The 18,150-nt window shown below is 44.5% G+C and overlaps 1 protein-coding gene across 6 annotated transcripts in view; it reads left to right on the forward strand.

Annotated features, from left to right (window-relative positions):
• Window positions 1–1,647: 1,647 nt before the first annotated feature.
• The window catches only part of RASAL2 (RAS protein activator like 2), a 274,328-nt gene continuing 257,825 nt past the window's right edge, over window positions 1,648–18,150 (forward strand). For all 6 annotated transcript variants that reach the window (XM_054037195.1, XM_054037197.1, XM_054037198.1 and 3 more), the window contains exon 1: window positions 1,648–2,054. In XM_054037195.1, the coding sequence (XP_053893170.1) occupies window positions 1,895–2,054 (160 nt within the window). In that variant the 5' untranslated portion in view covers window positions 1,648–1,894. The remainder of the gene's footprint in view (window positions 2,055–18,150) is intronic.

Here is an 18,150-nt window from a genome sequence, read left to right on the forward strand (position 1 = left end):
ACAAAGCCTACATCCATTAATAGCAATAAAATGACCTTTCCATCCCACCTTTACTCCAAATTGCATCTTTTCTTTCAAACATTTGGGGAGGGTATGGAACATATAGCCCAAGCATGTAATTGCAGTTAAATAGATGTTTTAAAATGTGGCAGTGGACTGCAAATAACCATCTCAAACTAGTTAAGATTGTATAAGTTAAAACCAACTTCCTGAATATCGGCTGGAAATCTACAGGCAGAGCAGCCACTGCAGATCAGAAACTGATGTTATATGTTTTATGTGACATACTGCTTAGGGAATCTGCAAAAGAAGGGGTTTCTCTGTGTTATTTTTTTTTACTTCTTTATGATTATTAAAGAAAAACTGAAAGATTGTTTTGTCTCTCTCTCTCTCTCTAATAAAAAGAGTTTGGCTATGCTTGGTTTTTACATTCAAAATTCAGGTCTTGCCTAACCTAGAAGTCGAAGACTCTATGACTACTGGAGCATTAGTGAAATAGTGATCTCACAAGAGCCAGGAATGAAATTTGAGCAATAGAGAGGAAGGGACTGCTGGTGAGACTATTTAAAAATCTTCTTCCCTTACTTAGGGCTTGTCTACACTGCCACTTTATAGCACTGCAACTTTCTTGCTCAGGGGTGTGAAAAAAAAGTTTCAGTGCTGTAAAGCGCCAGTGTAGACAGTGCACCAGAGCTGATAGGTACTCTTGTGGAGGTGTTTTTTTTATAGCTCTTTCTCAGCGCTGGTGCCGTGACTTAGGGTGACCAGATGTCCTGATTTTATAGGGACAGTCCTGATATTTGGGGCTTTGTCTTATATAAGCGCCTATTACCCCCCACCCCCTGTCCCAATTTTTCACACCTGCTGTCTGGTCACCCTAGCCGTGACTACACAGCCACCTTGCTAGTGAAGACATACCCTTAGTTGTTGTTAGCAGGTATTTAACTGCAATGACTACTTAACATTTTGGATAATGGGCATCGTTACAAAGACCCCACATTCTGCCCTAGCTTCTGTGTCTGACCCGCCTCCAGATGTTGTCCTACGCAGACTGCATTACAGCAGTGCCCTTCCCAGATGGCTCATGCCCGGGTAACGTAGCACGGACTATGTATGAAAGGAAAGTTTTCGCAGCTGTGAGGCTGGTGCTTGTGCCATTGATTTGTGTGGCTTCAGGGATGCCCCAGGGCAACGTGACACTTGGAATGAGGGATATGTCGGGGAAACCGGGAGTGAGAAATGACTTGCCAATGGGGAGCCTCCCTCCCTCTCAGTGCGCTAGGCCAGGGACAATCTAGTTGGGCTACTGGGCTTCTCAGTGCATGGAGCAGACGGGGGAGGAGGGGCTGAGATGCAAAGGGGGGATTTGGACGGGACCTCCCCATATTGCGGATGGGGAGGGGGGCGTTGGCTTGGGATTACCTGACTCTTACAAGCGGGCGCTGAGCTGCTACCTGTGGTGTAACCCCAGGACCCCTGCAGCTGGTGTGTCCCGTCCCCCCACCTTTCCCCTTCTCAGGGCAGCAGCAGCCTGGATGCATGTGGATGGCTCGGCGGGCGATTGCTTTGGGCTAGCGGAGGCTTTGCTCCGGCCGCCACCGCTTGTCCATGCGGCCGGGCGCTCGGCTCTCCGCTGCTCCTGCCTATCTCCCTGGGATGCCGCCCGCCGCCGCCGGGTCCCTGGGAGAAGCCGAGCGGCCGCAGCCGGAGAGTGAGCGCGAGCCAGCGGCAGCCCCTTCGCGAACCACGGCCGGAGAGGAGACGCGGGGCCGGGCCTGGCCGGGAGCGAGCGGGGCCGGAGGAATGGACCCGGGCCGAGACGTGCAGTGACCGGGAGCAAGTGGACAGCGGCCGGGTCCGGGCCGGAGCGAGCGAGGGGCCCGCCCCCAGCAGCATGGAGCCGCCTCCGGGCGCCCCTGGCGAGCCCGTGCCCTGGGGGCAGGAGCCCTTCGCGGGGCAGGAGCCGGAGGAGCTGGACGGAGCCGCTGCGGGCGTGATGGACCGGATCCTGCTGGAGTCGGTGTGCCAGCAGCAAGGCTGGGCCCGGGTCTATGGTGAGGAGCTCCCCGTGTTCACCAGGCAACCCCCCACTGTGCCTAGCGCCGCCGGCCCCCGGGGGTACCGAGCAACCCCCCGCCACCGCTGTTCCTAGCGCCGCCGCCCCCCGTGTTCACCGGGCAACCCCCCGCCCTCGCTGTGCTTAGAGCCCCCGTTCCCCCCCGTATTCACCGGGTAACCCCCCACCCCCGCTGTGCCTAGCGCCGCCGCCGCTCCCCTCCGTGTTCACCGGGCAACCCCCCGCCCCCGCTGTGCCTAACGCCGCCGCCGCTCCCCCCGTGTTCACCGGGCAACCCCCGCCTCCGCTGTGCTTAGAGCCCCCGCTCCCCCCGTGTTCACCGGGTAATTGCCCGCCCCCTCTCCCCTCGGGCACGCTGTTGCCCTGGAGAGCTGTGACCCAGCACAAGCCTTTGGTTCAACTTCATGTGCTCTGGACGCACGCGGAGCGAGGGGGAGCGAAGAGGCTGGAAATCAGAGTCGTTGCCTCAGTTCTTAAGTGGCATACCCCAGAATTTTGGAAGTTCGGGGGCTGGGTGTCCCCCCTCAGACACTGGGGAGAAGTGGTGTTGCGCTCCAATTTTTAGGTGCTGCAAATCACGTTTATACAAGTGCTTTGCTTGCCTGTTACTGTGAAGCTGTAGCTGACAACAAAGCAAAGGAATATAACGATGTCTGAGACCCAGTGTCTCAGGGTTGAGAAGCTGCTCGGAGCTGTCTCTGCAATCAACTCTTTGCAAGTGAATAATGAAAACAGAGTAACTTCTGAGAGAGAGAGAGAGAGAGAGAGAGAGAGAGCGTGCCTATGAAGGTAAAGCCAAACTCCTGGCACAGCCTCTGCTCTCTCCCCATCTCCCACCCCACTCCTTAAAAGAACAGCTCTGTTCAGCTGTGAACGTTGTTGTCAGAAACAGCCCTACAGATTAGGTTTCAGAATGTGCTATTGTTTACAGTCCCCTTTGTCAAGTGGCTGGCATGGGATTCCATCAGAGATTCGGCAGCAGGTTGAAAAGTGATGAACAGATGAAAATTTTTAGTGTCTGCATTCATCCTTCCTTTCTGGTGATTGCAACTGTTGAATGTCCCTATGTAAAGAGTTCTGATTAGCACCAATTTATAATTCCCTCTGAGGAAAAAACATAGGCTTTTAAAACCAGCCGTTTTACAAATTTGCTGGCAGGAAGCACTAGTTAAAATACCCTACGATTCTCCCCTCCCCCCCCCCAAAACAAATGCTAAAATGTCAAGATGTTTATGCTTAGCAGTGCAGGTTGAAACCCTTTGTACTGAGACTATACAAGTCAAATACAGGATGTTCAATTTAAAGTACCCTAGGATCCAACAAATACAAAGATGTTATCATGGAACAATCTACATTTAAACCTTTTGTGTTGCTAGTAGTCAAGTACAGAACACAAATGTGCACTGTGCTTCATTTTCACCCCTTGCCAGCAGGGTTTCTGATTACTATTAATGAATCACTAAAGGCCTGGAAGATACTGATATGGTTGGTCCCGTGGCTCCATAGTTACTGCTGTATATTAAACTGGCATCTCTATTATTTATAGTAAAGGTTGATGAGTCTGGAAAAGGATATTAAAATCTTTAGCAATCTGGCTGCTGTACAAGACCCAGTGTTATTTCCTATTCTTTCTCAAACCCTCCCTGGTATGTAACCTCCTAAAATAAACCTGACTTGTATGCCCAGCCTATTCCCAGGCTCTGATTTTGTTTTTAGCAGCAGTATATGCTCTAAGTTGAAACCTCATGAAACTTGAGGCTCTTGACCATTGTCTAAATAGTGGATTAGTGTTTTATTTGTCTTTCTGTAGTTCTGCCTTCTCTTCTATTTGCTCAAAGCATCTCACAGTAGTTACTCCTGTTACTTGCCTCTAAGCGAAGATTACTCTCCAGCCAGGATCTTGCTTTCCCTCCAGAGAAATACTTGATAGTCCAAACATGTCTTGTGCTCCTAATGGTTGCAATATTTGAGTACACAGTTGCTATATTACCTCTACCTAACACAACTCAAAGTACTTCAAAGGACTTCACAGATTCTTGATTAAATCCAAACCTGTCATGTCCTCATGGTTTCACTCTAGAGGACACTAATTTTATCCCCCTGAAAGAATGAATCCCCCTGACCAAACTCCAGAACTTGGTCCTAGTCTACATGTTTAGGAACAAGTGGTCTTTGATGCCAGTGTCATTCTCTGTGTAGCATCACTCCTGAAGCATAAACATGTTATCTCCAGGATGTCTGAGAACAACTAGTGGCTGAGAAACAATTGACTGCTCTTAGTTTTAGTGGGTACCACCAAAGTTGGTTTTTGTCAGGTATCAATGGGGAAATCAGGCCATCATTCCTATGGAAGATGCATCATATCCAAAAGATCTTCATCCTTCATATTGAAACTGTTACTAGACAGTGCTGGGAGATTAGATGATTGTTGTCTTGTGTCTTGTATAGTACTACGCAAAGTGGTGCTTAACAACATAGTTACACCGATAACACTTTCCTCTCCCTCTTTCCTTTTAGTAGTATCAGCTTAGTGTGTAAGTGATTGCAGAACATAGTGGAGGTTTTTTTTTTCAGAAGGATAGTGTGAACAGAATATAGAAGAGAGCAGTTTAGCACTGAGCTGTATACTTGTTTAGAATTTTTCCTAAGGTCAAGTCGTGGAGCAAAATGAGAATGTACTTGTGGGGAGAATGTCTGGCACCAGACAATCTGATTGTTGCAGGATATAACCTTGGGTATTAGTGGAAGCAGTAATGCAATTTCAAAATTAGCCATGGTGTAAAACATTAGTTGTTGATAAAGTCACATTGTACATCCTGTTTTGTGTCGTCTGACACTCGCATGCAGGCAGAAATAGTCTGATTTGCCTGTACCAGTACAACTAGCTCAAAGGCTGTAGAAGTTAGAGATGTATTCAAACATGATTGTTCAATAAAAGTGAATTTTGTAAGCCAAGGGCTGCAGGTTTCTTAGTTATCAAAACAAAGTAATTACTAGTTCTTATCTTCAGATGAAGAGATCTGGTGGTGGTAATGTCTTCTCTTCCTCCCTGCAGAATTGCATTTTGTTTTGATAGTAAACAAATATTTCATCCTGCTTACTATTGCTTGTGATCCTTTCACAGATTGATCTGACTAAGTTTGTGGGCAGTAAGTCAAATTGAAACAATGCCATGTTTGTACACAACTAAATATGGATTTCAAATCTACAAGTGACAAATGTATAACATATTTTAGTTATTTATAGCATTAAAGTCTTGCACAGTTGGTTGAAGAACCACAGCAGCATAGCTAAGGGAAAGGGGAGCAGAAAGCCCAGCCTTACAGTCTGTTGTCTAATAAATTAATACTAACTATTTCACTATAAATGCGTGGGAAGCATATCTAATGTGAAACGTTAAGTATAATTTTCTGTCATGGCAAGAAGAGGAGTTATATAATAGCTATTTACTTTCTTTTCTGAATGTTTTTTATGAACACAGACAACAAAGTATGCTTTTGGATTGTTCAAAATGAAAGTTAATTATCTGAGAAGTGATTCAAACAGTGGAAATAATTATTTAAAGCAAATGAGTTCTGCGCCCTCTTACTGAAATCTGATTATTTTTGTGCATCTCTGTTCTGTAACTGCATACTGTTCAGTTTGCATCTATCCATGGAGCTTATTCATGATTGTTAGAGGAAAAAGTCCAATTGTGGAGCCGGTAAAATTTCATCTGTAAGCACAGAGAAGAGGATTCAGTCGTAATATCCAATAATTATTGGTCTCTGTGGTATGCAAGTGGTATGACAATGATGTGAATGCAGTAGGACAATGTCTGGGATGTGATTTCAGAGTGACACTGAGGTCTTGTCTGTGCTCGCTGTGATGTATCTAAATCATAGTCTAGTTATTTCTATATTTCCTGAGTTAACTTCAATAGCTAATCTTTAGCTTCTTTTTTCCACTGTTTTTTGCAGGTTTGACAGTTTATGCTTAAATGAATAGTTGATGACCTCCTAAATCTATGACCATATAATGCCCTTACTCAAGGACAATGTCAATTCCAAAATCTTATTTCTCTAAGCCTGGTTTCTGAATAATGGACAGTAACAGCAAATATGCTATTTGTCAGTGTGCTAGTTTTAATTGTTCATGATACACAAGTCATGTGAATATTGTGGGATGCTGTTTCCAAGAACCAGTTTTGAGACACAACTAATGTGTACTAGTTGATGTCTTGCGTTAGAGTCATAGCACGTGAGCAGTTTGGGTAAGAGGGAAGAATCTGTCTTGTCTTAACTAAGAGCCATAATATTTCCCTTATATACCCACACAAAAATGTCCCTTTACAAGATATTCTAAAGCACCTACAGATGTTTCAAATCAGCCCCCTTCTAATTAAAAATAAACAAAAACAAACTAAGGCTGAATTCTCTGCACCCTCAATACCAACAGTAAAATTGAACAATTATATTGAACAGTATGGCTGGTTGAATGTCCAGACTGTGTAACAATGAGTTATACAGCTAGAATTGCAGCATTTGTGTGAAATGTCCTGTGTGGTAGGGGAAGAATCAGAGCTTGCCAGATTTATCTTCTGTCTCATCAGGTGGAAAACTTAACAATAATGATTGTCAATCTTGTTTTTAAGTTAATAATTTTAAACTTAATTTTGAAGAGCAAGGGTATTAAATAAGTATGAAACTGGAATTATCTAAGTATTTTGTGTAGAAAATAAGGCATACAGGTGTCTGCTAATTCTTGTATATTCATCTTTACATGCTGATTGCTCCCTTCTTCGATCTTATCTACATTTAAGAAACCTCTTTTCTGTTTTTGAACAGTGGTGCAGCTATATTTTTGCTAGCAATAATATAAGAGCTAATACAAAGTAGTCTAGGACACTTTCATCACCTTTTCCTCCAATCCTGTGAATTGTGTACATGTCCTTTGTGCATGGTGGAAGAAGAGATTGCTAGGTGGGGAAGGGAGTATTCTCTACACAGATTGAAGGGTTCCTCATTCCTCTGTGCATATTGATGGCTGAAAAATCCATTACTTGTTTTTAAAATGTAAAAGGAAGAATAACCCTAAAATCTATGGAAAAATTCCTCTTCTGATGCACTGAGTTTAATTCAAAATGAAGGAGAAAACTAGAATTTTGGTACAAGGTACAAATGGGTTGGGAAGATAACGCCTCTCTGGGACTGTCATTTATTATGTGTTTGTACAATGCCTAACATAGGGGTCCAACCTGGTTGTGGGCTTTAGGAGCTACCACAAGATATTAGTTAAAACTAATTTAAGAGACTCAAATGGCAAAGGAAGTAGGAGCTAAATTTATTACAGGCAAAAATGGTCACATTAGGTCCCTTATGGCAGTCTAAAGAAGAGAGGTTAAATTAAGCCAACGTTTTAAATAAACGAGCTTGATACAAATTGTAAATGGACAGCTGTACCCAGAGAGAGGATTTATTGTTGCCCTCTCCTTGCAGTCACAAACCTGATGTTCGATTGATTCAGAGAATTCCCCAGTGTGTCCCCTGATTTATTTGTCTATACCCACTTGATGGACAGTTCTGCCTCTGCTGGCCGGCTGCAAGTGCCCTCAGGGGACTGGGAGATGAGGACACTTTGTGCTATTGAAACACCCATTCTAGATAGACTTTCCATCACTGGGAGCCCTGTTCTTTTCCTGGAGTATTGACAATCTTTCCTGGGTATTAACAAGCTGCTGTGTCTCAGGACTAGATCTGGGCTAGTCTTTCTTGCTATTTCTTTCTGCAATAAAGCTAGGTATAGGAGTAATTAACATTATTATGTTTAAGAAGATGAATCACAGAAAATGTTAGTCACATTAAGGTTAATCCATACATGATGTGATTCAGAGTTTAGTCTGAACTTGGAGTCTTGTCTTGTTGTGTTTTTCCCTAGGTATTACATATCATTTAATATATTAAAATTACTCTTAATCTTTGGAGGCCACAACAATATCTAGGTATTTTGGGGTAGTTTTAGGATGACTTTCTCTAAAACTTCAGCTCCCCGACTCTTGTATTTCAGCCAGACTATTTATCTTTGTCTGAAAATTTTCGTGTGCTGCTGTTTCCTATTTTTAAACAATAGAAAAAAATAGAGACGATAAGAGGAACATAACTGTGACTTACTCTGAGATCATGGGTTCCTTTCAACTGATATATTTATAGAGCCAATAAAAAGTAGCTGAGATTTTGGTTTTATTCCTTTGTGTGTGTGTGTATATATGTATATATATATATGTATGTATATGTATATAAATTTTTTTTTAAAAAGGACATAGCAAACATGAAAATCACAACAGGCTTGCCTCCACAGTGATTTAGTCCCACAGATCATGTTAATGTCCACTAGGGAATGTACTGTGTCCCAGCAGGGTCCACATGGGTCAGTTAGGGCAGATTCAGATTTACACCCCTCTAGTATGGACTAAACTAGAGCATTGTGTAGATAAGCCTATGGTTTAGGTTTTCTATCACTTTTAAGCACAGTAAACACCTAAGATGACTACAGCTGAATGGAGTAAGAGGAAAATATTTTGCTCCATTTTTTTGACAGCACTTTGTGTTCAGTTTTTCCATTGTTGATGTTCAGTATATGGCCTTTGAACATGGGGAAAATAAAATCTCTTCATTTATTAAAAGTAATGTTGTCTTTTTTGTTTTTTTTGTTTAAGAGGTCAGGACACTGCTTAAGAGATGTTCTTTTAGAATCTGGATTACTTTTTTATTTTTTATTTATTTTAATTTTATTTTTTAGTTAAAAAAGCAAGTTTGTATTCTTCTGAGTTGAAGTAGTAATATAATCAATAATATCTAGTAAGCATTGGGAAGTGAAGGGAGCCTTTGTGCTCCAGTAAATTGAAATAAAATTAATGAGTTTAGATTTTTTTTATCTTCTGAAGGAAACTTTTACAGCTGTGAATGCCCCATTAAAAACTAGTCTCTATTCTTTAAGCACTGGCCAGCACTTAGTTAACACATTCATCCTGCAAACTTCGGGAAAAAAGCAGATGTGCAGTATGTCTGATACAGATTTGCATGAGAATACCTGCAAAAAGAAGAACAGGAGTACTTGTGGCACCTTAGAGACTAACAAATTTATTAGAGCATAAGCTTTCGTGGACTACAGCCCACTTCTTCGGATGCATATAGAATACCTGTGCACCTTGACTAGTTTTTGGCTTGATTAAAACTTACAAGCACCTCTTCTTTCACTATAGCATGATGCATACATTAATGGCTTGATAGAAAATACATAATACTTTCTCTGTTTAAGCTGATAAGTAAAAATAGATATCTATCCAGCACTACAACATAGATATGCATGGTGCTTATGGACAAAAAAATACAGTCCTTGCCCTGAGGGAGTTTATAGTCTAGATTGATGACACAGATGACAACAGACAATGGGGTTGGAACTAGAGTATTACACAGTACAATATTATGAAGTTCTCTTGTTCTTTTATTGTATATGTAATATTCTATTTTAAAATTTGCATAAAAATAAGTTTTTAAAAACAGAGATGGGAGTGAAAATTTGTGCTGTGGAGAGATAAAAAGCAGAACTTGATGGAGGTTGTATGGCCTGGGAGTTCTAGGAAGTTATTCGGGGAGAAGGGCCAGTATAGGGGGAGATAACGGTGTCACTTTTTGGAAAAGGGAGTTGTGGAGAGAGATGGGAGAAAAGATGTTGATGTGCAGAACACTGAATGAGAGGATGAAAAGGTTTTTGAATTTTTTGTGAAGGAGGTATACTGGCAGTGAAAAGACTGGTGGGAGAGGAAGACAAATTTGGGACATTATTTTGGGTAGACTGTAGAGGTTCAAGATAAGTGTTAGGGAGGTTGCAGTAGGCTAGGGGGAAGAAGACCATGGCACAGCCAAGGGTTTTGACAGTAGAGGTGGAGAGGAACAGTTTATTTTTGTTTGGTGTTTTTATTTTATTTTATTAGATCTTGTAAAGGAATGAGATGTGATTTCACAATGGATGTGAGGAATTGAGGATTACAATTCTTCTAGGTAGTTTCTTTGGAAACTAGCATTTTTTTATCACACCCAAACAGTTGGTAATGCTTGGTCAAAGTCCATTGTTTTCTTTCTTGATTTCTCACCTTAACAAAATCTCAGTGATTAAAATATAAAGGCTGGGAATTTGGCAGTATAGTATTGCCAGGTTGTTGTCTTTCCTGTAACTTTGATAGCTTTATCCAAGATGTGGTGGCTTTTCTTTTTCAGGAGCTGGCTTTCAGTAATGGTTTTGAGTCATTTTCATAGCTAATAGGTATGATCTTCTGGGACTGGCAGGAATGTTGCCCCATCTTTGGACATTTTGTCATCTGTGATCTTGCCAGTTGTTCTGAGATTTTTTTCATGTCGTGGAATCCAGTGGAAGGAGGAAGAAAAGAGGCATTCATTAAGGCAGTAAGGCTTTTAGCGCTCTGAAAGGCTCAGAGCTGTTGCTAGATGGCAGCTCTCCAGTCACTGCACTAAATGGTGTTTCCCCAACACTAACTTTTCCCTGTGGTGTAAAAGGGTCAGTGCTACTGTATGGACAACAGTGTGGTGCATTCTATATGAACTTTGAGGTGAGTTGGGTTGAAACAAGCTTGAAATCATGGAAACTTATTTTTCATTTCCTTTCTTGGAGTTTGTCTCCTAAAAGAGGAAGTCTCCATGTAACTGTGAGTGAAGTGTAACGAATTAACTGTCTATTTCCTCTTAAAGAGGATATATCGTGTGTATACTTTTGTTACTGGTACTTAGAGGAAATGTGGGTGGAACTGAGTGTGATTGGGTCTTTCTTGATAATTGCTATTTCTGTATAGCATAGGTAGTTCAGAATTTAATGTATTTGCCTTTTGGCTACTCACATCCATTGATGGTTAAGTGGTTTTAGTTTTCACACCTATTTATCTTGTGATGTTAGCACAGTAGACTAGGGCACTAGCCCTTTAACCCCGTATAGATGAGGAACTGTTGAACTGCAATAAGAACAGGAGTACTTGTGGCACCTTAAGCCTTGGCTACACTTGCAAATGTACAGCGCTGAGAGTTAAACCTGACTTTGTGCAGCTGAGAAGGAAAAGCGCTGCAATCTGTCCACACTGACAGCTGCCCAGCGCGCTGTCATGGCCACATTTGCGGCAATTGCAGTGCTATTGGGAGCGGTGCATTATGGGCAGCTATCCCACAGAGCACCTCTTCCCATTCTGGTGCTGTGGGTTGTGGGAAGGGGACGTGGGTGCGGGGCATTCTGGGTCCTGTCCCAATGCCCCGTAATATGATGCTTCGCATCCCTTTGTTTCCGTCCATCTTTGGTGCCATCTTTCAACGGTTTCTGTGCAGCGCTATCTGTCTGCGGGAAATTGAGTCCGAACTGCTGAGGCGTATGCTGACGAGTCTCGCCAGCACGTCACGTTTGGCTGTCGAACTATTCCTTAAGATCCAAAGTGAGAGTGAGGGTGAGGGTGAGGAGTCCGACGATGCTATCGAGCCGCATAATGTGTACAACACGAAATTGCTTGTGGCATTCACGGACATGCTCAGCACCGTGGAATGCCACTTTTGGGCTCGGGAAACAAGCACCGAGTGGTGGGATCACATCGTCATGGAAGTCTGGGATGATGAGCAGTGGCTGCAGAACTTTCGGATGAGAAAAGCCACTTTCATGGGACTGTCTGAGGAGCTCGCTCCCACCCTGCGGCGCAAGGACACGAGATTGAGAGCTGCCCTGCCAGTGGAGAAGTGGGTGGCTATTGCAATCTGGAAGCTGGCAACTCTAGACAGGTACCGGTCGGTCGCAAACTAGTTTGGAGTGGGAAAGTCAACCGTTGGAATCGTGTTGATGCAAGTTTGCAAGGCCATTAATCGCGTCCTACTCAGAAGAACCGTGACTCTGGGTAACGTGCAGGAAATAGTGGTTGGCTTTGCACAAATGGGGTTCCCTAACTGTGGAGGGGCGATAGATGGGACGCAGATTCCTATTCTGGCACCACCCCACCTAGGATCCGAGTACATTAATTGGAAGGGGTATTTCTCTATGGTTCTCCAGGCGCTTGTGGATCACCGTGGGCGTTTCATTGACATTAACGCAGGCTGGCCCGGAAAGGTGCATGACGCACGCATCTTTCGGAACACTTGGCTCTTCAGGAAGATGCATGCCGGGACTTTTTTCCCAGAGTGGAAGATCACAGTAGGGGAAGTTGAAATGCCCATTGTGATCCTTGGAGCTCCCGCTTACCTGTTAATGCCGTGGCTCATGAAACCCTACACAGGGAGCCTTGACAGCAGCAAGGAATGTTTCAACTACAGGCTGAGCCGGTGCCGAATGACTGTGGAGTGTGCCTTTGGCTGTTTAAAGGCCCGCTGGCGATCTCTATATGGGAAGCTGGACTTGGCCAAAAACAGCATCCCCGCGGTTATATCCGCGTGCTGTGCCCTCCATAATATTTGTGAAGGGAAGGGTGAAAGCTTCACTCAGGCATGGAACTCGGAGGTTCAACACCTGGAGGCTGAATTTGCACAGCCAGAGAGCAGGGCTGTTACAGGGGCCCTGCGCGGGGCTGCAAGGATTAGGGATGCCTTGAGGGAGCAATTTGAGGCTGAAAACCAGCAGTGATATCTGGTGCCCTGCACGGGAGTGAAATGCAGTAGTTCGAATCTTTAGGAATCAGTGTCTGCTAAGCAGACAAGCAGGCTTGCAGTGCCTGTTTATTTCCTGGGCTAAGGAGTCTTTTACTTTATGCAGTAATAAAGAATGTTTTCAAAGCCAAAGAATCCATTTATTGAAAAGAAACAAGGGTGTGGAGTGGGGGACGGTACAATCACAGATTCACGTATGTCCTGTCTGGTGTGCTACGCAGTGAGTGCTGCACTTCAGGATAGCTATACTGCATGGTGATGGGGGTTGAGTGCAGAGGGTAAGGGTCGTGGTTTTCAGGGCTGGGTGGTGAAGATACTGGTGTTGGAGGCAGCAGGTGGCGTGAAGAACACGGAAGATGGGGAAAGTGGGTTGGAGGTGACCGTGGGGCACAACGGAAAGAGTTTTGGGACAAGGGCTGTAGGGGGGGTGGCGTTTGTGTTTGCGGTACTGTTCCTCTTTCTGCATGACTACCAGCTCCTGGATAGCATCTGCTTGGCACTCCAGGATGCTTATGAGTCTATCAGTGCTTTGCTGCCGGTGCGCGGTGCTTTGCCGCTGGTGCGCTGTGTTTTCCTGGTGGATCCTGCTTTCTCTCTCCCTCCAGTTCTGTGCTTTCTCATTCTCTTTAATAGATTGTCGCATCACTTCTTGCAGCATGTCTTCTTTGCTTTTTCGCGGTCTCTTCCTGAGTCTTTGCAGTCTCTGAGCAGGCGATAAGAGGGATGGCTGAGGTCTCAAGGTTGATGCAGCTGTATAGGCAAAATGTACCGGTTGCTGCGACTGGCTACTTTCCTCCTGGCTCGAGAAGAGCTCCTGGCTGCATGGCTCCAGGGATTCCGGGGTGTCTCCATCCGGCCTACCACCATCACTCCCGTTTTCCTCCTCCCCCACCGGCTCTGAAATGTCCATGGTGGTGCTCGGAGTGGAGGTGGGGTTAACCCCAAGTATCGCATCCAGCTCTTTGTAGAATCGGCAGGTTGAAGGGGGAGCACCCGAGCAGCCGTTTGCGTCGCGGGCTTTGCGGTAGGCACGCCGCAGCTCCTTCACTTTAATTCTGCACTGCAGGGCGTCCCCGTCATGGCCCCATTCCATCATGTCCTTTGATACCTTCCCAAAGGTATCGTAATTCCTACGGCTGGAGCGCAGCTGGGACTGTACAGCTTCCTCCCCCCAAACACTGATGAGGTCCAGCAACTCGCCATTGCTCCATGCTGGGGCTCGCTTGGCGCATGGAGGCATGGTCCCCTGGAAAGATTCGCTGATAGCATTCCACGCCACGCCGGGCTGAGCAAACAGGAAGGGGATTTTTAAAATTCCCGGGGAATGTAAAGGGTCAGTCACATGGTTGGTTACCTGAGGCCAGGGCAGTAGAGTTTGAACTGATGACCGGAGTGGCTAGAACAGGCATTGTGGGATACTGCCGAATAATTCTGGAGGCCATTCACAGTGCATTGGGCGGCCACACTGGCGCCGCAGCGCTGCAGCGGCAGCGCAATACTTGCTATTCCTCTCAGAGAGGTGGAGTACATGCAGTGCTGCAACCACGGAGATACAGCGCTGCAAATGTCTTGCCAGTGTGGACGGGGAGTGAGTTACAGCGCTGGGGGAGCCTTTACAGCGCTGTAACTCTCAAGTGTAGCCAAGGCCTTAGAGACTAACAAATTTACTTGAACATAAGCTACAGCCCACTTCATCAGATGCAAAGAATGGAACATATAGTAAGAGGATATATATATATACACATACAGAGAACATGAAAAGGTGGATGTTGCCATACCAACTCGAAGAGGCTAATTAATTAAGATGAGCTATTATCAGCAGGAGGAGAAAAAACGTTTGTAGTGATAATTAAGATGGCCCATTTCAGACAATTGACAAAAGGTGTGAGGATACTTAACATGGGGAAATAAATTCAATTTGTGTAATAACCCAGCCATTCCCAGTCTCTATTCAAGCCCAAGTTAATGGTACAGTGAAACCCTGCAATAATGTGATGATTGGGGTCCAAAAATGTGATCGTGGTAAATGCGGGGTTGCATTATAGCGGGGTTACGAAAATGTACCATTTCAAGCCAGTCAGTTTCAAGCTGGTCAATTTCTCTTGGGCAGAAAACTATTTGCCTTGGCGAACTGCCCATAACGGTAACTGAAAGTGTGTAGCAATAATTAGTGACAGCACAATCTAATCAACCTATTAAATGAGCCAGAACCAGCCTGAGAATGGCTGGGTTTGGACTTTGGAAACCGGAGTTTTGGGACCTGGCAGACGGGGCTGGAGCGGCTCTCTAGAGATCTGTACAAAGGCGCTCAGCCGACTCCCCTCCACCTGGAGAGCCGATTGCAGTGTTTGATGCTGAGGAGTTGCTGATATTCAGAGCAGAGTTCGTGCCACTGTTTCTGTAGCATCCCTGCTAGTCAGCTTGCTCCAGCAGCGGGGGCTTTCAACCATGCAGCGAAAGAGGGAAACACTTGGGGAGAGCAGGGGAGACGTGCAAGGGGCAGAGGAAGAGCGAGGAGCAGCTGGGGAGGAGAACGGCTCTTTTCGCCAAAAGGGGAAGCAGGAGCAGGGGGGAAGAGTCAGTGGGGAAGGCACATCATTTTTTTTTTTGGCTTGGGGCGGCCAAAGCCACCTTATGATCGCATTATATCCGAATTCACGTTATCGCGGGGCATGTTATAGTGGGGTTTCACTGTATCTAGTTTGCAAATTAATTCCAGTTCAGCAGTTTCTTGTTGGAGTCTGTTTTTGAAGCTTTTCTGTTGCAAAATTGAAGTCTGTTACTGAGTGACCAGAGAGGTTGAAGTGTTCGCCCACTGGTTTTTGAATGTTACGATTCCTGATGTCAGATTTGTGTCCATTTATTCTTTTGTGTAGAGACTGTCCGGTTTGGTCAATGTACATGGCAGAGGGGTATTGCTGGCACATGATGGCATATATCACATTGTAGATGTGCAGGTGAACGAGCCCCTGATGGCGTGGCTGATGTGATTAGGTCCTATGATAGTGTCACTTGAATAGATATGTGGACAGAGTTGGCATCGGGCTTTGTTGCTCAGAACACTGAATAATAGTGAGGTTTCAGCATAAAAGTAGAAGGTTGAGCCTAGTATTCAGAGTCTCTTCAAGGTATTGAGCAATTATTTAATTGTTGCAGCTGATGACCTCTTTATTAATAATGCTGTGCCTGAGAGTAGAAAAACGTCTAATTTATCTAAGGGTACGGCTATACTTACCCGCTGGTTCGGTGGCCAGCAATCGATCTTCTGGGATCAATTTATCGCGTCTTGTCTAGATGCGATAAATCGATCCCGGAAGTGCTCGCCGTCGATGCCAGTAATCCTGCTCTGCGAGAGGAGTAGGCGAAGTCGATGGGGGAGCCTGCCTGCCGTGTGTGGACCCGCAGTAAGTATCTTTAAGTTCGAACTACGATACTTCGACTTCAGTAGCTGAAGTTGCGTATCTTAGTTCGAACTGGGGGCTTAGTGTGGACCAGGCCTAAGGTATTCATCACTGTACTATTTAAGCACCTCAAAAATGTTAATGGATTTATCTTCAAAATGCTGCTATGAAGTAGAGAAGGATTCTTTACCTGCTGGATAGATGTAGACATAGTGTAAATAAGGCACAAATAGCTCAAGTGACTTGCCCAAGGACACGCAAGAAATTTGCCAATGGAACTTAGATCTCCTGAGACCTTATCCAGTGCTTTATTTGCCTATTTTAGATGACACAGTTTCATGTTTGGGACTGCCTTTAAGTCTGTTTCTTTCCTTTTGTACTGTCACAGCTGTTGACAATCATCTGAAAAGCATCTGAGGCCTTGGCTACACTGGTGCTGTACAGCGCTGCACCTTGCTGCGCTCAGGGGTGTGAAAACGCCCCCCCCTTCCGAGCACAGCGAGTACAGCGCTGTAAAATGCCAGTGTAATCAGAGCCTGCAGTGCTGCACGCTCCCTCGCAGCGCTGCAAGCTACTCCCTTCAGAGAGGTGGAGTACATACAGCGCTGCGAGAGCTCTCTCGCAGCACTGGCGGCGCGACTACACTCGCGCTTCGGAGCACTGCCACTGCAGCACTGTGAAGTCCCGAGTGTAGCCAAGGCTTAACACTCCCTAGATTTAAGCCCTGGAAGGGAGATGTTCTCAGTGGGGAATGCATCCCCCACTTTTGAGCCAACAAAGCCCAGGTTTGTTGACCTTCAGGACACAGTGTAAAGCTTATCTACTCAGAGTGATAATGGACTGATTTAAGGTGATGATAAAGGAGCTCAGTTCAGCTGACATTGGTCAATGTTTGCTTACATTTGTATGCCTGGTCAGACACTTAATTGGTGCATTTTATACATTACTAAAGAAATGGGCAATTTTTCTTTGATACATTTTCTGATAATATTGTCTACCAAGGATTGAAATTGTAAAACTCTAAGGTAAAGATGATACTGGCAGAATCACTTGCCATACATGCCTGACATCTTTTTACAGACATTTTAGATCCTCTGCCAGTGGATAATGCTTTCAGATTCAGTGGTGTTTGCCAGGAGGCTTGACTGACAGCAGTTTTCCACAGTAGTTGGGAATTTTGTCTGATCTTGTTTAGGAATATAGCACAGAACAAGAGTAATAAAAATGAAGTAAGTTGAAACGGAAGGCTTACTGAGTGTCACTGCAGCTGAGACACTGCTTCAAAATAGCCAGATTTGTTATGTTTCCTAGATTGGTTGAAAGGGCTGTGAAAAACTTATTCCATACAGCAGATGCACAGCAAATATACAGTATTGATTCCCAGTGGAATATCACTGCATTTTTTTATTGGTTGTTTGTTTAAGGCTTTTCTAGCACCATTTACGTCATTACAGAAATGCATCTAGCAATAACAAATACAACATACTATGTCTCCATTTTAATGTTTGTTTACAAATCAACAGATACTTCATAGCTTCTTTTGAGAATTGGAAATGAGAAAGCAGGAATAGTATTATGCTACCCAGCTACTATCAGAAGTAGATAGTAATGACATATGGACATGAGAAGGTTCTGTCCCACTGCAGCATGTTGGAAGCACTTGCATATCTCGTCATGCCAATGAAGGATGATGTTGATTGTTTACTTGGTAGTATTTCCATGAATTCCATTGAGTTCTTCCTTCCTCCATTAGCCAAGACCCAGTGGATTAAAGTGTAAAATAGCCTTTCCTTTCTGAGTATAATGGATTTAAATCCAGTTTAAATTGGCATTAGAAGAATTTTGTGACCTTGCCGAAGTGAATATTTGTCTGCAACAAAAGGTTGTTTTTCAGTCTTCCAAAGTTGACAGCCTTTCCACTTCGAGAGGTCTTGCACTGCAGTAAATGACATTGCAAGTAAAGATCATGTGTACTGGTAGAGTTGTGTGTAAGAAGGGTGTACAGAATTTT

This window comes from Malaclemys terrapin, chromosome 8 (genome assembly GCF_027887155.1).
Source record: "Malaclemys terrapin pileata isolate rMalTer1 chromosome 8, rMalTer1.hap1, whole genome shotgun sequence".
NCBI classification, from domain to species: Eukaryota; Metazoa; Chordata; order Testudines; family Emydidae; genus Malaclemys; species Malaclemys terrapin.